Here is a 23883-nt window from a genome sequence, read left to right on the forward strand (position 1 = left end):
TGGAGGCTCTCCTACATAGACTTCTATTGGCTTCAGTCCAATGGAGGCTCTCCTACATATACTTCTATTGGCTTCAGTCCAATGGAGGCTCTCCTACATAAGACTTCTATTGGCGAAGAGGGACAAAGTCCTGGCAGACCGGAAGTTGGCAGAATGTACTGGACTCAGGGCAACAGCCCAGCTTTAATGATCTTAAATCCCTTTATTTTAGATCGTTCTTTAGTAATAGTACAACATAAACATACAGAGACTTTAGTTGTCACTGTACAATACTTTAAAACAGTTGTCATGTTGTACACATTGCCTAAAAGTGCTGATATCTGCGCCACCCTCGTTGAAAACAATGTATTTCCAAATCCAGCTTGTCCCTCTCCATCCAGGCTGCATGAACAGCGCTGAGTTTTCTGACCCCTCAATGTCGTCTCTCTCTCTATACCCATCTCTGACCATGTCCAGGTCTCGGCCAATGGGCGTCGAGCTGGAGAGAGGACCGAACCATTCCTGCCCCTGAAGAGGGGTGTGGTTTCCAACGTGTGCGCGGTGGCATTTCAAAATGTGTTTCTGGACGGTTAATCTTTCCCAGCAGCCTCGCTGCTGCTGCTGGAGATTGGGGCGAGTTACATATCTGTACTAACACAACCAGTGGTTCTCAACCTGTGGGTCGGGACCCCTGGGGGGGTCCCCACATGGCTTTGAGTGGGTCCCCAGATGACAGTGAAGTGACCATTTAAAGGACTTTTAAGACCTTTTTTTTTATACCTCAACAAAGAAAGAAAGAAAAAGAAAGAAAGAAAGAAAGAAAGGGCAAACACCAGTATTGCATCAAAAGTAATCAACTATAGAAACAGGTGAAACATTTGGTCAAATAATATAAAGAAAGAGGGGGGAACAAAGTGAAAACAGTCGATCTACAAGCGAGCTTTATATTTATATAACTTTATATTTTTATATATATATATATATATATATATATATAAAAATAAAAATGTAATACCTCAACAACTACCATTCCAAGTGCTTCTCGGGGGGGGGGGGGGGGGGGGTCCCAGTTTTTTTGGGGGGGTCATGGCCTGAAAAGGATGAGAACCACTGCTATACACCAGTGGTTCCCAGGGGTCCTTGAGGGAGTTCCAGGGGGTCCCCAGCTAAATGATAGTTTGGAACAAAATGGACCCTTATGGGTCTGTAACTCTGAGATTGTACAAATGGAACCAAATGGACCCTTATGGGTTTGTAACTCTGAGAGTGTACACATGGAACCAAATGGACCCTTATGGGTTTGTAACTCTGAGAGTGTACACATGGAACCAAATGGACCCTTATGGGTTTGTAACTCTGAGAGTGTACACATGGAACCAAATGGACCCTTATGGGTCTGTAACTCTGAGAGTGTACACATGGAACCAAATGGACCCTTATGGGTCTGTAACTCTGAGAGTGTACAAATAACGGGTCCATTTGGTTCCATTTGTACACAGTTAAACAGTGATTTTACAATATAAACTGGGGGTCCCAGAGATAGTCATTAAATGGGGGTCCGTAGACTAATGCATGTCAAACTGGGGGTCCCAGAGATAGTCATTAAATGGGGGTCCGTAGACTAATGCATGTCAAACTGGGGGTCCCAGAGATAGTCATTAAATGGGGGTCCGTAGACTAATGCATGTCAAACTGGGGGTCCTTGTAATTGAAACCACTGCTCTGTGTGTACTGTGTACTGCTGTGGCTCATGGATTTAAGAGTCATTCCAGTAAAACCATGACATCATGTTTTTGTGTAAGTGATTTAGTAACAGACGGACAACGAGATGTAAATACCAGCGACGGCTGCAGGTTCAACGAGGTTAGACGAGCTCGTTAAACCACCACTGCCCTAATTTGGTCATGTCGGTGTAGGAGTGGCTACTGAAGGACTCAGAGAAATTGTTCAGAAAAGTTCTGTACATGTTCTTTGTATTGCTGCATGCCTTAGTGGCCCCTGTTTTTGTCGCTTGCAGCTATATTTTCTATTATTTTCTCCTTTTTACTACTTGCAACCATTATCCCCAAAGGCAGTTGGAAGGAGGACGATTCTACAGTCTTCTAAATCCTGACAGTTTTCAGAAAACCCCATGTTTCTATGTCAGTGGTTCTCAAAGTTTTTCATGTCAAGGACCCCAACAAACTATTATGTAATTGGCCGTCGATCCCCACCTGAAAATATGTTGTTCCAGAAGCAAAGATTTGAGTTAAAAACATTCGCTCTGAAAGAATATATATTCAAAGATTTGAGACACATTTCCACGATCTTTCAAATATAGCAGATCTACAATCTCGTAGCGTAGCACTCGGTGCCGCGCTATGAGCTTGTAGATCTGCTATTTTTCAATAGCTAAAGTATAACACAATGCTTAAAACACCAAAAGGGGTTCCCGTCCTGAATGGGTTAAAACTGTTTCGTTTCAAGGAGTCGTGACTAGTTTTAAAGTATACTCCTTTATTTTGAAGTGCCGTCCTAGTGTTTCCTGTTCCTCCCTAGTAGATGCTTCCTGTCTTGACTCACCCATCCTGTGTGTCGTTAACCTTAGAGTATATATGAATAGAGACGGCACCCGGAGGAAACCCTGAGGCGCAATGGACATAGTGGCCGAATTTGGTATTGCAGCCTGGGCCAAAGCTGGTCCGTTGACTATCATTGCGCACGTTCATGATGACATGTGAACGCAGTTTCAGTACAATGGCAGCGCGTTCATGTGTTTGGCCCAATCAATCCCAGAATGCACTCTGTTCCTACAAGGAAGGAGGAGTGAAATCGCCTCATGCGCTTTTGAGCAACTTAATGCAAGTGGATGGGAGGAGAACTCAGGTGACGTCTCTATTCATATACTCTAAGGTCGTTAACGCTTAGCCTGGTTAATAAACCAGACTAATATCACACAACACTCCGCTGGTAGGCCAACGGCTGATTCGGTCTGGTTTATTAACCAGGCTAGTTAACGCTGTCCACCCACCGGTGAGCTCTTGGCGCTTCAGCCAATCCTGTGTGAGCTGTTGGCGATTCAGCCAATCCTGTGTGAGCTGTTGGCGATTCAGCCAATCCTGTGTGAGCTGTTGGCGATTCAGCCAATCCTGTGTGAGCTGTTGGTGCTTCAGCCAATCCTGTGCTAATTAACCATTGTGTTCAGCTGTGTGCTGTTAGCTCTGTGTCTATATATAATTATATACAGCCCAGTTCTTCTCTTTCACTTTGTTTGTTGCACTGTTCTCTCCTGGTCCTCATCGCTGTTAGCCTGGTGAAACCACTCCCCCTGCTGGACAACATTTTGTTGCACTGTTCTCTCCTGGTCCTCATCGCTGTTAGCCTAGTGAAACCACTCCCCCTGCTGGACAACATTTTGTTGCACTGTTCTCTCCTGGTCCTCATCGCTGTTAGCCTGGTGAAACCACTCCCCCTGCTGGACAACATTTTGTTGCACTGTTCTCTCCTGGTCCTCATCGCTGTTAGCCTGGTGAAACCACTCCCCCTGCTGGACAACATTTTGTTGCACTGTTCTCTCCTGGTTCTCATCGCTGTTAGCCTGGTGAAACCACTCCCTCTGCTGGACAACATTTTGTTGCACTGTTCTCTCCTGGTCCTCATCGCTGTTAGCCTGGTGAAACCACTCCCCCTGCTGGACAACATTTTGTTGCACTGTTCTCCTCTGGGTTCTGATCTCTGGTACTGAAGTAGCAGATCTACAAGCTCAAAATGCATTATGTGATGTGGTTTGAAGAACTTGTAGATCTGCTAGTGTTACAATTCAATTTTCAATTCAAAGGGCTTTATTGGCATGAGAAAACATACGTTTACATGAATACGAGACGGCTCGCCCCTTTTCCAACTCGCCCAAAGCAGCGAAGATCGGTCGCCTCAACGGGAAGAGCGGTCGCCCCAACGGGAAGAGCGGTCGCCCCAACGCGCGGAGAATTCGCCCCCAAAAGTCCGGAGAATTCGCCCAAAAGTCTGGAGAAGTCGCCCCAACAAAGAGAGAGAGAGATTTTTTACATGTAGCTGTTATGTCTCACTGACAGCTGTTTGATTGTGCTGCGCTCTTGCATATTCCTGTGTTGTTTGTGATGATTGGGGGGATTATCTGGGATCGACTACTTCAGTCTTGACATACAACATGATGTGTGATGATGTTGCTTTGCCTTATTATTGACTCTGAGTTTTGAAAGTAAAGAAGAGTTGTGTTTAAGCTGCCATGGTCCACTGATTCACAATAGTAGCCTACTTTTAAACAGAGAGAGAGAGAGATTTTTACCTGTGCTATATTTGTACTTTGAGATTTTTCCTGTACTTTTAAACAGAGAGAGAGGGGGGGGGGGGGGGGGGTATGTGTCTAGTTATAGTGAGAGTGGAGGAGGCCCAAGGGGGGTCATCAGCCTCTTTTGTTTGAGTGTGCTGGGTCGTTACTACAACAAGAACAACAACAACAGATCAACTGTAGGAATGTAACCATTTATTTGAGAGAAATAATATATACAGATGCCACTTTAAAAAATAGTTGAACAAAAAAAATATATACAACACTTCTTCAATACTAGAAGAAAAAAAGTTGAACAAAAATATATATACACAACGCTACTTCAATACTAGCAGCAAAAAAAGTATACTATATGGATCTGTATTGAGGTTGGAGCATTTGCATTCTGTAGGCTACATTCCAGGCCATCATTGATTCATTGACTTAATTCATGGAATTCTGTTCTACAGAATGGCCCATCATCAAAGGTATCTGGCATGGAATTCTGGGATTCTGTTCTACAGAATGGCCCATCATCAAAGGTGTCTGGCAGGCCATCATAGTCTAAGGTTTTAAATTCCTGTAATCTATAAGACTATATGGACCTGTATTGAGGTTGGAGCATTTGCATTCTGTAGGCTACCTGTTCTACAGAATGGCCCATCATCAAAGGTGTCTGGCAGGCAATTTTATGTAAGTGGGAAGCAACAAGAACTTGACACACACACACACACAGCATACAATAACAGGCAGGCAATTTTATGTAAGTGGGAAGCAACAAGAACTTTAGTGCCACCTGCTGAAATAAATAATACAATTTTATGTAAGTGGGAAGCAACAAGAACTTTAGTGCCACCTGCTGAAATAAATGCAAAATTGCAGGTAGGCCTATATTATTATGTTATTATGTATATTAGTACAACAACAAAATTGCAGGTGGGCCTACCATGACATGCAACATAAACATGAGTGCATATGGCTAGTAGTAGTAGACTAGTATGAAAGTCTGTGAAAGATTCCACGTAAATTGCCTTCATGATTTGAGTCATTTTCAAAAATCCACCTGTTGGTGGCACTGTAAGTCTGTGAAAGATTTCACAGGCTCCAGGTCCCCAGCTAAACAATGAAATAAGCAACTCCATACCATGACATGCAAAAACGAATGTTACTGGATAACATTATGTAAACATATATGCACATATATGCATATAATTTCAAGTACTGTACTTATGTAAACATGAGTGCATATAATTTCAAGTACTGTACTTGGAATGGAATTTCCAGAACAATGGAGGGGAGTAAGCCATTCATTATCCATGCATAATTTTAATTTGACCAACAACAAACGAACGGGTTCTAACTGGTTCTAAATGTTCTCCTTTGACAAACAATGTTCTAATATGATAAATAAGGTAAAATAAACATGAAATAAACACGGGCGAGATATCCACGCTGTGGGGCGAGCTGTCCACACTATGGGGGCGGGCTCTCCACGGCTCGGGGCGAGCCGTCATCACTTTTCGAAAATCTGTGGCGAGCCGTCTTCACTTTTCGAAATTCTGTGGCGAGCCGTCTTCACTTTTCGCGAGGGCGAGTTGGAAAAGGGGCGAGTCGTCTCGGTACCGTTTACATTGCCAAAGCAGTTACACTAAAGTTCCAAAAGTAGGCAGATCTACAAGCTCAAAACGCATTATGTGATGTGGTTTGAAGAACTTGTCACACTAAAGTTTCAAAAGTGTCAGATCCACCATGTGATTTGAGTTTGTTTGTAAAGTTCCATGGGTGGTGAACTGAACACAGTGAGATCCTTAATGTTAATGTAATCCTGAAGGATTCTTAATTGTTTAGGATTATAGTTTCACGTGGATTGGAAATGAAACACAGAGCAGGAATTCCATTCAACTCTTTGTTGATAAAAGATACTCCCTCCATTTCAGCCTCAGAACTGATGTAACCTCCCAAAGGTCCGACCAAACCCTCCCTTCCAGTGTGATAAACTAATATAAATCCATGTACATTGACACATTTTGGGTGGGAACCCCTATTGGTTTTTTTTAGGCATTGTTATACTTTAGCTGTTGAAAAATAGCAGATCTACAAGCTCAAGTTTTTATAAAAGAGCTCAAAGGGTACATATTCACAGAAACAAACAGCCAAACACTCACAGACAACTCACCCCAAAAGTGAAGACAACTCACCCCTAGAGTGGTGAGATGTCTGGTGAGTTGTCCGGACTTTCGGGGTGAGATGTCCGGACAACTCACTTGGAGGTGCAAAAAGGGTGAGTTGTCTTGTTACCATTGAGAATTATCTTTGTTGTTTTGTTTGATGGACACAACGGACACGTTCACCTGCGCATCGCGCACTTCTACATGTTTGTAGGCTATTTCAATATTTTGATCAATATTATGTTTTGTGATGCACTGTTGATTATTTATAATGTGTTTATTATTTTTTGTGTGAACATACAGTTCTCACGGCATGCACGGAGGGATGAGAAGAATGCCTGAAATAAATGCCTGTTTATAAAGAACCGACCTGTGTCATCAATGTTGTGAGAAGAGCTACATTTAAAAACAACACATTTGGAACAACAACATATTGTAGGGTTGTGCTACAACAATACACATCTCACCTCATTTAACTACAACAATACAAATGTAAGGAGGTGAGTTGACTGTTGCTGCCACCAGAGGGCACTGTGGTATTATCCATTGTTTCTGTTCTGTGCAGCTGGTAAACTCATTGGTGGGGGCGGCCATTTTAGTTCACAATGTTGTTTCTCTGCGAGGTAGGAGTGAAATCCACCCTCTCTGAATAATCCACTTGATATAAATCACTAAATTAGCCATCCGTGTTTGATTGACAGATACTGTTGTTGGGAAGTATATTGTTGTGCTAGTTTGAAAACAGTGTGTTCGTTAAGCAGCTCAACCCTGAAACACAGCAGGTAAGATGAACTGATTCACCTTGTTTTTACTACATTTATCTTTTATATTATTGACTCATCTTTTAACATGGAACAACACGACGAGTATTTCTCTCATATCTGCTTGTTAGTTATAAATGATCCTAAAACAGCAGTAGTTAATACTAGCAGCAGTAATAATATTGTAACTTGTTATAAACAAACAGTAGTTAATACTAGCAGCAGTAATAATATTGTAACTTGTTATAAACAAACAGTAGTTAATACTAGCAGCAGTAATAATATTGTAACTTGTTATAAACAAGCAGTAGTTAATACTAGCAGCAGTAATACTATTGTAACTTGTTATAAACAAGCAGTAGTTAACACTAGCAGCAGTACTAATATTGTAACTTGTTATAAACAAACAGTAGTTAATACTAGCAGCAGTAATAATATTGTAACTTGTTATAAACAAACAGTAGTTAATACTAGCAGCAGTAATTGTCACTCCCTCTGATACGAATTTGAAACCAGGCAGTTGTAGCATGTACTGGCGGTTTTATTGCTCCAAAAACCCACGTCAAAACTGACGAAAGACAAACAATAATCAGTGATCAAATAATAAACAACAAATAAAGCATATAAACGAAATATAAAGAAAGGAAACAAACAAATGATTTACCCTACTGACTGCACGTATAACTCAAAGGGGATGAATGAATGTGAAGGAACCCAATTAGACCTAGAATGCCTGTGATCATTTAATTAACTTCGTAAATTTTCATGTATCATAGGCATAGAACGGTCGCTACTGTCCCTGGTTGAATTCAATTGTGTGCGGCCTGAATGTGATAAATGCTCCGTTTGTACTCACCCATTAAATAATTCCAAAAACGTGGAGGGAAATATGGTCCTCTAGTTTTATATCCATGTGAAAGTTCTGGCACAAAACGTGTATTTAGTAAATTATCTCCACTTTTTCAAGAGATGCACACGGACGTCTTTCTCTCCGGCGAGACCGGACCGGAATGATCGATGAACTGATTTTAGATACTTCCTGTTGTTTACCAAAGACGTCATCACCAATTGACAAGGGAAACACAAAAGTTTGAGTCACACAATTGGCAGGTGCCTTGCGATAGGTGCTGGGTAATTAATAACACCACCTGCCAATTGTGTGACCCAAACTTTTGTTTTTCCCTTGTCAATTGGTGATGACGTCTGCGGTAAACAGGACGTATTCGTAAAATCAGTTCATCGATCATTCCGGTCCGGTCTCGCCGGAGAGAAAGACGTCCGTGTGCATCTCTTGAAAAAGTGGAGATAATTGACTAAATACACGTTTTGTACCAGAACCTTCACATGGATATAAAACTAGAGGACCATATTTCCCTCCACGTTTTTGGAATTATTTAATGGGTGAGTACAAACAGAGCATTTATCACATTAAGGCCGCCCAGTTAACGTCCGACATGAAAGTAACCGCGACCGTTCTATGGCTCTGTATGTGAAATACTGTATATACTGTATGTAACAACAGAGCCATTCTAGGGCTAGAACCCAATATGACCAAACAACCAGGACTGAAAGGAAAAACAATAAACAAACCGATCAATGAAACTCATACTGGAATATGACATAGAAACTGAAATGTTGACAAACTTGGCATGACATGGGGAAGAAATAACAAAACGAACCTTAGTGGCAACACGCTCTCTTGAGAACAAACAAAACTCCCGTCTGCTTGACGTGGAGACGGAAGCTGGACTGACTTGTGAGAGCCGTCAAGCCTCTACACCATATATGGTCACATAAACGGAAATGACGGCAAAATGAAATTGAACCTCTACCGAATAACCATCCAAAAGTGTAGAAACTAGTATAGAAATAAAATATACATAATATAGAACTGACACATTGTAGCAAACAACAAATACCAAAAACAAATATCAAAATAATAACAAAATCATAATTGTGGCAGCAAAAGTAATAATATTGTAACTTGTTATAAACAAGCAGTAGTTAATACTAGCAGCAGTAATAATATTGTAACTTGTTATAAACAAGCAGTAGTTAATACTAGCAGCAGTAATAATATTGTAACTTGTTATAAACAAGCAGTAGTTAATACTAGCAGCAGTAATAATATTGTAACTTGTTATAAACAAGCAGTAGTTAACACTAGCAGCAGTAATAATATTGTAACTTGTTTTAAGGCCACCTACGGACGGCTGCAATTCGAAACTGGCCCCCTTTTCCCGTCACTATGGGGTATATCTTGCGCCACCCCTTATCACTAAACTAATTTTTTATTTTTTAATATAAAAAAAAACCTTTTTAAAATAGTTCAAATAGCTGATCTACAAGCTCACAACGTTTTTGATTGATTGATTGATTGAAATATTTATTAACAGTTTGCAGAATTACAGTATAAGCACAAACTCAATACAAAGACTGTTAACTGTGAGTAGACGACCCAATTAAGCATTACACTTGTTTACAAGAGGGTCCACCATGTTCAATTCATCAAAACATTTAGAGACGTACAAATAGACACTTCTATATAGACAAAGAACAGAACAGGAATTCATCATAAAGGAGGTAAAAAGGGAAAAGAAACATATACAGTGAGGGGGGATTCAGATTTTACGGGGGCCAGTTTCGAATTGCAGCCGTCCATAGGTGCCCTTTGAGAGCGGTTTTGAAGGAGTCAAGGGATTCGCATGTCTTAATGACTGTTGGTAGGGCGTTCCACATTTTGGTGGCATAGGAGCGAAAATAATTTAGTCCCTTGTTTGTGCCGAATCTGGGTTGTACATGGTTCGTTGCACTCCCTCTGGTGTTGTGGGTGTGGACTTCGTTAACATTAAGGAAGTATCTAGACAGGTACATGGGTATCTTGGTGGTGTATGGAATCTTGTGGACCAGGCCCATTGCAAGATGCTGTACTCTGTCGTCGACCCTAAGCCATTCCAGCCTGTCAAAGTGGGCAGGGGTGAGGTGGGATAGGTGGGTGAGGCCAAGTAGGAGCCTGACCAGTTTGTTTTGGGAAGTCTGGAGCCTTGTTTTAAGGGCCTTTGAGGTGCTGTGGTACCAGGAGGTGCATGCATAGTCAAAGAAACCTTGTACGAGGGCTCCTGTTAAGGTCTTCAAGGTGTTTTTGTTGACCAGTGAGGAGATCCTGTAAAGGAATCTTGTTCTTTGGTTGACTTTTTTGATTACGTTGGTGGCCATTTTATCACCGGAAAAATTTGCCTCCAGGATGGAACCTAGGTAGGTAATTTCATCTTTTCGTGTGATAATATTGTCACCCACTCTAACCAAGATGCCATCTGCCTTGTTGAGATTACTATTTGATCCAAAGAGAATGGATTCAGTTTTTCCCAGGTGTAATGATAGTTTGTTATCAGCGAGCCAGGTGCAGAGTTCAGAGCTGAGCTGAAGGCCTTTTCAAGCTGCAGGTTGTCAAAGGTGCAAACGTAGTTTGTAAATGAGAAGGATTTGTACTCTGTCCACTGTAATGTTAACATGTACATCTTAGTCAATCAGATTTTTGTCTCCACCAGGCCAAAGGCATGGAGAGAGAGTATGTTTTGCACTCCGTCCGTGTGTGTGTCCGTCCTGCCGTCCGTCTGTCCGTTACCAGCTAATCTCCAGCACCGTTAACCCGGTCGATCCAGACAAATTAGTATTGGCACCACCACCAATAAGAGCAGCTATGAGCTATCTCAGCCTATCTGCACATACAACATTCACTGGAGCAGTGGAACTGGAACCCCCATGTTGTGTTGGTTGTAGCCTACTTGTGTTGTTGTTTGCTATAAATATGTATGGATTGATAGGCCTACATAGCATCATCAAAATCACCACCAGTCCCTCCTGGTATTGTTATTATTATCACTAACTGTAGTGAAATGAAGGCATGAATGAATGGCCTGGAAGTGGGAGTCCGTTTTTCTTTTTGAGTGGTGCAACCACTCCTATATAGACAACTATGTGATCCTTGGCTGGCTGGCTTTGTCCCTGAAAGAAGTCTTGCAAAAGGACGACTAACTGGAAGAGCTCGGAGCCCCGATAAGACCAGCTGGCCTACGCTACCAGCCCGACTCAGAGCCTCGTCCACCCCCCTTCAAAAATGGAAAACTGTGAAAGGCAGATCAAAAATCATATCTCCCCATATGGAGAATGTGCAGGTGGCTAACAGATTCAGCCCACTGCTCCAGATGGATGACAGAGATATCGCCACATCCAGCAGGGTAAGAACCAACAACACAGAAAATGAAAGGCGAGCTAATGGAGACCAAATGAATGAATTCCTGATTGTTGGTGATCAGGCTGTGAAATATGTTAAAAGTAACAATAAGAGAAAAGCAAAAGTTCTATGCTTTCCCAAAGACACAGTCTCTGATTTGAATGACAGAATCTCTGATGTTGTTGCTGCACACCCTATGGTGAAAACACTGATACTGCACATCGGTACACGTGATACAGAAAAACAACAGTCAGAAATCCTAAAAAATGATTTCAGAGCCCTATTCCACACCCTCAGCTCCCTAGATTTAGACGTGTGGATCAGCGGGCCACTACCTCCGATGACTGGTTGTGAACGTTTCAGCAGACTGTATGCACTCAGCAAATGGCTCTCAACGGCATGCACAGAAGAATCATTCAATTTCATTGACAATTTCAATTTTTTCTTTGACCGTAGGCACCTCTTTGTAGACGGAATTCACCTAAACAAGCTGGGGGTTAAATTATTCTTCAGCAACTTGTTCCACAACATAGAATCAAGAGATAGCGCCCTAGCCAAAACAGATAATATTGTGGCGGCGGGTGCCAAGCTTCTCCCCCTCGCCAAGGATGTTCTCAAAACAAGGAATATATGACAGAGTCAAGATGGCCGACCGAGTGCTGCTTGTGCTGTGATGTCCTGTGATCCTGTGGAGTTAATCTGACAAATATCTGCTCAATCCTTGTTATTTTCCTTTTTAAAGTTTCACAAGTGGTTAATGATATCCTACTACACCTACAAGTGCAATTGTGAACCTGAAGGGGACTGAACTTAGGCCACAGTAGTGGCCCAGCTACCTGGCAAAATCCAGGCTGCAGCAGCAGACCAGCCACCTCCAGGCAAAGCCCAGGCCTCAGCAGCGGCCTAGCAGGCAAAGCCTAGGCTACAGCTTCAGCACAGGCAAGACATTGATCAAATATTTACAACTGACTGTTTAAACAAAGCTAGAATACTAAGAAGATCATACTATGGCAGACAAAAAGGCTGCCATGTCGCTTAGGAGTGATAACACTGATATCATGCAGGATATCAAAACCGCTCTCAAAGGGCACCTACGGACGGCTGCAATTCGAAACTGGCCCCTGTAAAATCGGAATCCCTCAAACACGAACGCAAGGACAACACAAGAGACGGTTGCGGCCACACAGCCAACTCAAGGTATGGCCACTGAGCCAATTTGGGGACCCAACGCAAGGACAACACAAGAGACGGTCACGGCCACACAGCCAACTCAAGGTACGGCCACGGAGCCGACTTGGGGACCCAACGCAGCTCCTCCAAGGAAAACAAACAAATGAACAGAGCTGAACGTGAATCCCCCCCACCGCCCACCCCTTTTTTTCCCCCTCACTGTATATGTTTCTTTTCCCTTTTTACCTCCTTTATGATGAATTCCTGTTCTGTCTATAGAAGTGTCTATTTGTACGTCTCTAAATGTTTTGATGATTTGAACATGGTGGACCCTATTGGAAACAAGTGTAATGCTTAATTGGGTCGTCCACTCACAGTTAACAGCCTTTGTATTGAGTTTGTGCTTGAAATGTACTGTAATTCTGCAAACTGTTAATAAATTCTTCAATCAATCAATCAAAGCTCAAGGCACTGAATCATAAACTTGACCAAGTGCAAAACTCCATTAAAAAGGATCTGAATAGTAAGGTGGATGGCCTTAAATCCTCTTTGGAGAAACTTGTGATTAAACATAAAAATGAACTCAAAGCTGAAATAGAAAACAAAGCTAAAGAGATCCAAGACAACATTGATCTTGAAGTTGGACACCTGACTGCATGTATGGACTCACTGGAATCAGCAATTAATGGCGGACAAACAAAGGCTGTGACTAGATTTGACCCTGATGTGTCCATTATCATATCGGGGCTTGGCGGACTCTGCTGGTAGAGCTGTTGGGTCAATAATTAGTAAAATGAAATTTTGTAAAGATCTAGGTTATTCCACATACTCACAGCTCTATGATGCATGTGTCTGTCCAATACTCACATATGCAGCTGGTGTTTGGGTTTTTAAGGATGATAAAAAGGTTAATTCTATCCAGAATAGAGCCATAAGGTGTTTCCCTGGGGTACATGCATTTGCCCCTTCTTTTGCAATCCAGGGAGACATGGGTTGGGAACCGATGGAGACTAGGCAAAAGGGAGAAGTGATCCGCTTGTGGAACCGTCTCATTAATCTGCCAGAAGATAGGTTAACAAAAAAGGTATTCAATTGGGATAAGGCACACAATGGCCCCTGGATGAAGGAAGTTTTTTCTATTTTTAGAGAGGCAGATCTGTCGTATATCTTTCAAAATATGCTTTGTGGTAATATCAATAGGTTGAGACAAAAACTATTTAGTAATTACAAAGATAAATGGTCAAATGACATATGGTCTAAACCAAAACTTAGATCATATGTCCAGATGAAACAGTGTTTTGGTACTGAACTGTATGTCAAATCCTTTCTGACCAGAAACCAGCGGTCATTGTGTGCCCAGCTGAGAACTGGTATCCTGCCTCTGGCTATTGAGGTAGGGCGGTTTTCAGCGGTCCCAGAAGAGAATAGATTATGCATTGTATGTGACCTAAATGATGTGGAAAATGAATTTCATTTTATGTTTTATTGTACCCTGTATGATGATTTGAGGGTTCCACTGTTTGAGGTAATGCAACAAAGAAATCCTGATCTATTCTGGGAAGATGATGGACAGAAGTTAGACTGGTTATTTAATTATGAAGTATTTAGGACAGCCCAGTTTGTTTCTAGAGCCTGGAGTAGAAGACAATCCCAGCTCTTCAAGTAGGTACATGTGTCTCCTGTCACAGGCCTAATGGTGTAATTTTATTTTATTTTATGTTATATATTATGTAATCTGCTCGTAAGGATCTGGAGTGTCAGTTTGGTATTCAATTGATCATTGTTTGCAAACCGTCATGTCGGTTTATTGTTATTGTTCATGTATACTGTAAAAAGTGTCCTGTAAGTCCATATGGGCTGGGCTTCTTCGGAAGCATGACACTTAAATAAAGAATCAATCAAAAGAAATACCACAGATAGTGAACCCACAGCTCCTCCTGGTGGAGAAGTCAAATCAAGCTGGGGAGACACAGCTCCTGCTGATGTGTTCTGGACTGATGGAGAAGAGGAAGTGCATCCCCCCTGGTATCTGTGCATCTTCTGTGACTACATAGAGCGTGATGCATGGTCCCCTGGTGATGCATGGCCCCCTGAAAAACTCACCCCCTATGGAGTCACCCCCTATGAAGTCACCCCCTATGATGCATGGCCCCCTGAAAAACTCACCCCCTATGGAGACACCCCCTATGAAGTCACCCCCTATGATGCATGGCCCCCTGAAAAACTCACCCCCTATGAAGTCACAGCGCCCCCCTGGTGGAGAAAAACTCACAGAGCGTGAAGTCACAGCGCCCCCTGGTGGAGAAAAACGCACAGAGCGTGGAGTCACAGCGCCCCCTGGTGGAGAAAAACTCACAGAGCGTGAAGTCACAGCGCCCCCTGGTGGAGAGGATACTGAGGCCGCCGAGAGGTCCATCAATGTCGAATGGAGGAATTTCAAACTCCTTCACCAATACATCTCCTCAAATTCACTCCGGGCATGATGGACCTGATAAACGCTGGAGTAAGGCTGACCCCCCCTTACCGGACGGCCAGCCCCACAGCCCCAAAAAATGCTATCATTGGGAGAGGTACCATGGCCAGAGTTAATCCCACGCTATATGCCACGCCCATATAGCCTAGAAAATACATTTGATCACTGATATGAACAGGGTCCATTATGCGTAGCAACAAACATGTATGGACCCCTTGCTTCTAGAAAGCCTGGTGTTTCAATCACCGTACAGGTTGAGGTTCACAACATTTCCACTGTTATTTCAAATAGATTGTCCAAGACAAGGAGTAGCCTGAAGAGAGAATGCTGCTTGGTTAATGTACCTCACAGGCATCACAGTCCCCAAAAATCTGATAACAAGCTAAACCTTGCCTTGTTTAACATCAGGTCATTAACAAATAAGTCCTCCTCTGTAAATGATATAATATGTAAAGAGAAGCTAGATATTATCTTTCTAACAGAGACATGGCTTGGCTCGGATGGAGCTGTTCTCCTAGCGCCAGCCTGTCCCGCAAACTACAGTTTCATCCACTCTGTTCGCGAGGCTAAGAAAGGCAATAATTTTTTCAGACACTTTAAAATTCAAGGCTCTGACTCTTGGCAGCTTTTCATCCTTTGAATACCAGGCCACAATACTGCAGGGTCAGTCCTCTATCCCAATGATCAGCATTTATCGTCCTCCAAAGTGCAGCAAAGCTGTATTTCTAACAGAAATATCAGAACTTTTATCTATCTGTTCCACTAACTATGACAGAACTCTTATCTCAGGTGATCTTAATCTACACCTGGACGATGCTTCAAATGCGGTGGCTCTGGGTTTCTTAGAGTTATTGCACTCCTTTGAGTTCATCCAACATGTTGTTGGGCCTACACATAAACAGGGGCACACTCTGGACCTGGTGATTTCTAGAGGTCTGAACATCACTGTTGAAAGGACTATTGAAATGCCTGAGCTATCAGACCACTATTTGCTGTGTTTTAATATGACTGTCTCTGATCTAGAGAAAAACATCACTGAATATACTATAAAAAAGCGTTTTTTTAGCTCATCTGCAGCCAACGAGTTCTCTCGTCATCTGGCCCCCCCCCTATCCGATACTCCCCCAGTGAATGATATGGTCCAAATGTTTAATCTTAAACTAGAGTCAGCTCTTGACATAGTGGCTCCTATGAAAACTAAAAAGAAACAGAACACCAGAGTAACACCCTGGATAAATGAGCATACACGTTCACTGAAGCAAGATTGTCGTAGAGCTGAGCGAGCTTGGAGAAAAAACAAACTCACCATCCACCTAGAGATTCTTAAAAAGTCAACAGTCGCCTATAACAAAGCCCTGCGTCTGGCAAGGCAGGCTTATTTCTCTGGCATTATTAATGAGAACAAGAAAAATGCCAGAGTCTTATTGAACGACTTTTAACCCCCCCCCCAGTCGTACAAGCAGTCGTTCCCGGCTTCTAAAGCTAAGTGTAATGAGTTTGCATGCTTTTTTGATAACAAAATTTGTAACATTAGAGCTGATATTATGAATGGTGCTGCTGCTAGCTCAAGCCCTCAAACAGCAGCTAATGGTGCCAGGGTTGATCTCTCCAGGGGGAGCCTATTGTCTTTCTGTACAATTGATGAAGACGAACTCCGAAAAACCATATCTCAGATGACATCATCCTCCTGTTCATTGGACACAATTCCCACCACCTTTCTCAAAGAGGTTTTAGACAGTGTGATTGGAGATATCCTAAAAATTGTAAACAGCTCTCTACAATCAGGCGTCTTTCCAGACTCACTGAAGACGGCTGTAGTTAGGCCCTTACTCAAGAAACACAATCTTGATCCCTCTGTGCTGGGTAACTACCGACCCATTTCCAATCTGCCCTTTCTGGGCAAGGTTTTAGAAAAATGCATCTTTCATCAATTGGATGTGTTTCTACAGAACAACAATGTGCATAACAAATTCCAATCTGGCTTTAGGAAAGGCCACAGCACAGAAACAGCACTTGTAAAAGTAATTAATGATCTTAGGGTGTCTGCTGACAAGAAACATGTTTCCGTTCTTTTACTTCTAGATCTAACGGCTGCATTTGACACGATTGACCCACTTCTACACCCTTGCTTTTAATTGATTTATTTGTCTTTTAAAAAAAATGTTATTCATGTCCTCACTGTATTGTTTATGCCCTGCCTTTCTTTTCTTTTTTGTGTAAAGCACTTTGAGCTGCATTTCATGTCATGAAAGGTGCTATACAAATAAAGTTTTATTATTATTATAGGCAATATTTTAGGCCAATAAAACCACATTTCCCGCTCCCAACCCCTGGCTGCCGGACTATAGGTCTCCAGTTATTAAAGTCCTTCCTTATTCACTTGATTTCAGACCGGAGTCCAGACTGCAGGTGAAGACGAACTCTCCAGACTCATAAGAACTACAATACCCATGATGCATCACTCCCAGGTGAAGATGAACTCTCCAGACTCAGCCAGGGACGTTTCTATTAAACAGGAAGCTGAAGACGTTTCTATTAAACAGGAAGCTGAAGACGTTTCTATTAAGCAGGAAGCCGAAGACGTTTCTATTAAACAGGAAGTTGAAGACCAGCCACACCTCAGTAAGTTTCATGTGAAAGAGAATATTGTTCCTGAAGAAACAATGTATTTTGCTAAAATCTTTCAGAACAGTAATAACCTCTAGTTAGTAACGGTTTAGTCAATCTTATCTTGGTAGGTAATAGCTCATTTTGTACATGGAACATGGAAGAAGAATGGATTTACATTTTAGGAATCCAGTGTTGACCATCATGTTATGTTTCTGCTCCTAGACATCCAGCACATGGTTGTGTGTAAAGAGGAGGTTTCGCCTGAACAGGACAGGAGCCCCAGTCTGCTCCAGGAGGAACCAGAGCCTCCACACAGTAAAGATGAACAGGAGGAGCTTAAAGAGGAACATGAGGAACTACTTCAAAGACCAGAGGAACCTGTTGGGTCTACGTTGACATTACTAGCAGTGAAAGGTGAAGAAGAAAATTATGAAGATGAAGAAGAAGAACACATATCTTCCCACTGCTCTGAGATTGAAGTTGAACTTGAATCTGACACTGAAGTCACTGAAGACAGTGATGATTGGGAGGAGACCAGTGAAGACGATGATGATGAATGGCGTGACAAGAGTTTCAGTGACTCAGGTTCCCTGAAGAAGCACCAGAGTGTCCACACTGGAGAAAAACCTTTTAACTGTGAACATTGTGACGAGAGTTTAATTCATTCAAGTTCCATTTGGTCACACCTTCGTGTCCACACTGGAGAAAAACCTTTCCAATGTAAACATTGTGACAATAGTTTCAACAATTCAAGTGATCTGAAGAGACACCTTCGTGTCCACACTGGAGAAAAACCTTTCCAATGTAAACATTGTGACAAGAGTTTCAAGGATTCAAGTAATCTGAATAAACACCTTCGTGTCCACACTGGAGAAAAACCTTTCCAATGTAAACATTGTGACAAGAGTTTCAAGGATTCAAGTAATCTGAATAAACACCTTCGTGTCCACACTGGAGAAAAACCTTTCCAATGTAAACATTGTGACAATAGTTTCAACAATTCAAGTGATCTGAAGAGACACCTTCGTGTCCACACTGGAGAAAAACCTTTCCAATGTAAATATTGTAACAAAAGTTTCATTCCTTCAAGTTCCATTTGGTCACACCTTCGTGTCCACACTGGAGAAAAACCTTTCCAATGTAAACATTGTGACAAGAGTTTTACTGCATCATCTTCCCTGAAAACACACCAGAGTGTCCATACTGGAAAAAAACCTTTCCACTGTAAATATTGTGACAAGAGGTTCAACAATTCAAGTGATCTGAAGAGACACCTTCGTGTCCACACTGGAGAAAAACCTTTCCAATGTAAACATTGTGACAAGAGTTTCAAGGATTCAAGTAATCTGAATAAACACCTTCGTGTCCACACTGGAGAAAAACCTTTCCAATGTAAACATTGTGACAAGAGTTTCTTTCGTTCAAGTCATCTGAAGAGCCACCTTCGTGTCCACAGTTCTCACAGGACAATAAAAAATATGTCCACTTTAAACGGTGTGACCTAATAACTCAGGTCACTTGCTAAGACAACATTGCATTCACCCCATGGGGTAAAAAAAAGAAAGTTGTGTGTTTCTGTCTGTCTTGTATCTTATATAACAACGTTGGAAAACTGCATTGGCACCTGTTCTTGTATAAAGCCATGCTTGGAGATTGTCCTAAATACATTTCATCTTTTCTGAAGTACACCCGCACCCGGTCAAGTAGTTTCCCCAAATTCAAGGTACCAAAAGTTAGCCCTGAACTTGCTTTTGGCTTCTGTGGCCCAAATACATGGAATGACCTGCAAACGACATTGAAACTGACCACATTGGTACCCTTAAGTCGTTTTAAACCCTTGGTGAGCGTACAGACCCCCACAATATGTAACTGTGAGATCGTTTTGAAAATGTTGCATATCTTTTGTTTTTCTTTTCCTGATCTTCTGATGTATTGTGATGTTTTTTCTATATGATATTGTATTACTCGACGACACTGAAAATGAGTTTGATTACTCAGTGTAATTTCGAAAATGATCACTTACATATTTTAAAACAGGCCTGAAAGTCCACCTTTCAGCAGGCCCAGTGAAGAGGAAATGATCACTGCGCCTTTAAACAGGTGACCACGCCCCCTCCTAACTTTCTCCCACTATGTACATTTAGTGTTTCATTATTTCCTGTAATGATATATTTTGTTGTTGTTTTTGATGATATTGATTTTTTTCTTGAAGGATAAAATTGTGAGGGCAGAAAAGTGAAGACGCTTAAAGTGATTGGCCGAATGACATTTGTGATGCTTTGATTGGCTGAGCATGGAATGTGATGTATGATGTGATAAGAGCGCCCCTCACTTCACACAAGTGTGATTTTTGTTGTGGATTTGTGTTTGAATCAGTGTTTGACTGAACTCTGTTGCTGTTTTACATTCATGTCTAATAAACTATTCAATCAATCCTGTCAATAGAGGCCTCCATTCTCCTGATCTTTAGTTTTTCTCCTCATGTTAAACCTTAAAGGACAACTTTGGGTTTTTTTCAACCAAGGTTCATGTTTTAGGTTATTAGAGAAAGTATTTTTGGCAAGGGGCGGGGACATTCGAACAAGAGGGTAAATGTTATAGAGAAAAGAGGAGATCCGGGCACACTTGATGTCAAAAGGAGGAAATATTTATTAAACCGACATGTTTCGACCTATTCGGTCTTCATCAGGGCTAACAACACACAGAGCAACAAACTCATTAAATAGGGCTGGAACCAGGTGGGGACCAGTCCAGTAATTACAATTAACCACTTAGAAAATGATCACGTGGTTCAACTCATTACATCGTTATTACAATAGGAACAATCAGGCAATCATTAAGTAGAAAAAAAGGAAAAAGAAACAAGTGAAAAAAAAGAGGGTAAATGTATTTGTTTTACCAAATCGCACAGCGATTTCTTAATTATTGTTTTCTATAGTCCTACTAGACCCCAGGAAATTACATCTGGCCACAAAAGATCACGGGATCTATTGAATGTGAAGAGGGAGGTGACAAACTGACATTTTGGAAAACAGTGAATTTTATTTCAAATACTAGTTATTGAAATGTTAGCTCAATATAAACAGCTTCGATGTAGTATTTTTATTTTAAAACATCGGCTAATGTAGAAAACTCATTGTTAACAATGTGTGTGAAAAATATCTTGAATTAAAAAATAAAGTAAGTAAAACAATGTTGAGTGTTCAACAGTCTGGCTGAACCTCTACCTAACCCAACTGCTGTCACATCTACAACACTCAAAATCAAATCAAAGCCCAAGACGTTTCTGTTTACTGCTGCTTTTTACTGAGGTTTATGGGTCTGTATTCAGTTTGCTTTTTATTTTATTCTTATCTATTCTAAACCAAATGTCCTTTTATTGTGAATGCATCACTCTTTACATTGCTCTTGTTGTGTGTGTAAAGCACACTGCCTTCCTTGTTGAAATGTACAAATAAACATGCTTACTCTAACAGGCAAAGCAGTGCTGTAACTTCATTACACTGTTTAGTAAATCAATTAATAAATCAAAATATTATTAGACAGTGAATCAATCAGTATATTTATTCAAGAGTACATTCACCTTTTTGATCATTAGAATAAAAGAAAATCACACCCGTGTGAAGTGAGGGGCATCTTGTCATCACATGTCATCATACATCATCTCATTCTGGCCAATCACAATAGGGTATGCTCCTCACTGTCTACAATGTTTGTTCTTCCAGGTGGTCCTCAGCTAAATAATGGGGAGGTAACCAAATGGACCCTTATTAGATTTAAATATTTTACTCTCCATTTTATGCTGGAAGACATTTTGAACTGTTAGATTTGATTCATAAATGGTTTCTATAAGTTTATATTTTAAAATGATTTAGTTTAGTTAGACTTTGATGAGTGGCAGCGGTAGCCGAACGGATAGCGGATCGGTCTTGATACCGGAAGGTCGCCAGTTCGAATCAGCGGTCCGACACGTTAAAATTACCACCGCTGAAGTGCCCTTGAACAAGGCATTGAACCACTACGATGAAATGTGTTCTATGAGCAGGGCCTGGCTGGAAACAAGTTCTTGAGCTTAGCCCAGATACCCTGGGTAAATATAGTAATAATTTCAAATTTCATCACAGTAAAGTCGTTCCACTGTATTACACTGTACTATGGCTCCCCCTAGTGGCCGTCTATGGTACGTGCACCGTGCACGCTTCCAGCAGCAGCAACGCTAGACTGCGCATGTGCACTGTTTGTTGACACTTTAATTAATAAAAACAGTGTCGTCCTTAAGCAGCTCAACCCTGAAACATGTGTTCAGGTTATTGATGAAAAACTAATCCAGGGACAAAAGATCATTAATTCACACGTACATTGTTTTCTGATTAATTGAAAATGGAGGACCATGATGCAAACAAGTCTTAGTGGTTTTTATGGTTTTATCCTCGTAGCAGTATGTAGAATATGTACCCATTCTACATCATGTGAATACAGTTTACAATCCATCAATGTTGTAAATAAAATAAGTCCTATAAAATGATGTGAAACCAATCAAATTAATCGTTTTTGTTTACTTTAGCGGGTACTTTTATTCTGACGAACTCGGCCACCGGAAGTCTTATCCTAGCTGACTCGACACTGGTGATTGGACCCTCCCGCAGAGAGAGGTGTTACGGTGAACTTGGTGACCCAACGAAATATGTGACCGTCTTGTGGACTTGACATAATAAATAACTCACTGATCTTTAAATACGAGCCTGCCTAAATACCGCTAGGTTGAACTCTGCTGATAAACAAACCGCAGTGGTTTACGTTCGGACACTGACGTCACGTGACGTCTAGAGACGATGGTCACACATTTCAGCAGGTCACCAATGTCATCGTGACGTCACACCGCCATGCTGGACTGACCGCACCCTGGCCAAGACCATAGAGTATATATATAATAGAGACTGAACTAGCGCGAAGCTCCGCCCCCCCAGCTATTCATGTCAGTGGAAGTTGCTCAGTGGCGTTTTGAAGCACCCGGAAGACTGCCGGAAGTCCCTCCCAGGACCTCAACTTTGAGGTCCTGAGTGACGTAGGGCAACTGAGCGCTCAACGTTAAAGCCCAGCTGCACGGGGTTTCCCGGTCATGAATCCACGGGTCCGCCTGTAGTCCCTCCTCGTACCACTAGGACCCAGAGCTTCAACGTTGGAAAGCCTGCCTGCCCCCTTGGCCAAGACCTACGCTGAAAAGACTATCAGCGGAAGTGGCGGAAGTGTTGCGTGTAAAATAACTACGTCACGCGGTGCGGCTGTGTTTACTAGTCCCCACCCAATGATCATTTCAGCGGGAATACATTTTCGGGAACACAACGCTGCGATTGGTCAAAAAACGTTAACTTCCGGGGGGGGGGTTACACGGCGGAAGTCCCGCCTTTCGATAGCTTATCTGCCTTAGGTTGTGACCAGCCTCTTCTTTTTCGCAGTTAAGTGAGCCTGGGACCGAGGCTAGACTGACCGAGTGTCTTTGGAATTCAGCTCTAAGAGACGGTGTTCCAGAAGCTTCATTGAAATCTACACTTTTCAGGTACAAAATGAGTATTGATGCTCAAGAATGGTTGAACACATTGTTATGAGGTCTTGTTTGTGTTCAGATTAACATTCTGACCGAATATGGAGTGGTTTGGAAATGCTACGTTAGCTAGCGGCTAGCTAACAAAGGACTGGACGTGATTGATTGATTGAAATATTTATTAACAGTTTGCAGAATTACAATACATTTCAAGCACAAACTCATAAAGCATTACACTTGTTTACAAGAGGGTCCAGCAGAATGTGGGGGAAGGGCGTTAACATTTGTCATTTGGGAGACCTGTTGTGTGACATGACGAGCTTGTAAACAGTGACTTTTCCATGGCATTACACACTACTTTATTCACTTAGAATGGTGCAGATTTGCTCAGTTCATACTTGTGCCATAACCCATAACAGATGGACTTTAGAAGGATTGTATTGTCTGAACTTTCTATCAAAACAATCTATTATCGAGCAAATGTGCACTGACGGCGCACAGAACCGTGGATGCATAACAGCCAAGCACTCGTCATTTAATTAAGCCACATACACATTTATATAATCTATGAGGTTTCTATTTTAATTGAAATGAAATTAAATTATTACTATATTTACCCAGGGTATCTGGGCTAAGCTCAAGAACGTGTTTCCAGCCAGGC

General features: G+C 41.7%; 2 protein-coding genes across 2 annotated transcripts in view; one reads left to right on the top strand and one right to left on the bottom strand.

The window, feature by feature from the left end:
• Positions 1-23883, bottom strand: part of LOC306913784 (dolichyl-diphosphooligosaccharide--protein glycosyltransferase subunit STT3B-like) — a gene marked incomplete at both ends in the record, with an annotated part of 175928 nt that overhangs the window by 77626 nt on the left and 74419 nt on the right. The gene's annotated exons all lie outside the window — the stretch shown is intronic.
• On the top strand, positions 6921-20067 carry LOC306913717 (uncharacterized protein; the record flags this gene model as incomplete). Its single annotated transcript, XM_079490531.1, has 4 exons — positions 6921-7214; positions 17461-17692; positions 17903-18736; positions 20057-20067. The coding sequence occupies exons 2-4, from the start codon at positions 17521-17523 to the stop codon at positions 20065-20067; spliced, it is 1017 nt and encodes a 338-aa protein (XP_079346657.1). The 5' UTR covers positions 6921-7214; positions 17461-17520.

Source organism: Electrona antarctica (genome assembly GCF_951216825.1).
Source record: "Electrona antarctica genome assembly, chromosome: 21".
Classification (NCBI taxonomy): domain Eukaryota; kingdom Metazoa; phylum Chordata; class Actinopteri; order Myctophiformes; family Myctophidae; genus Electrona; species Electrona antarctica.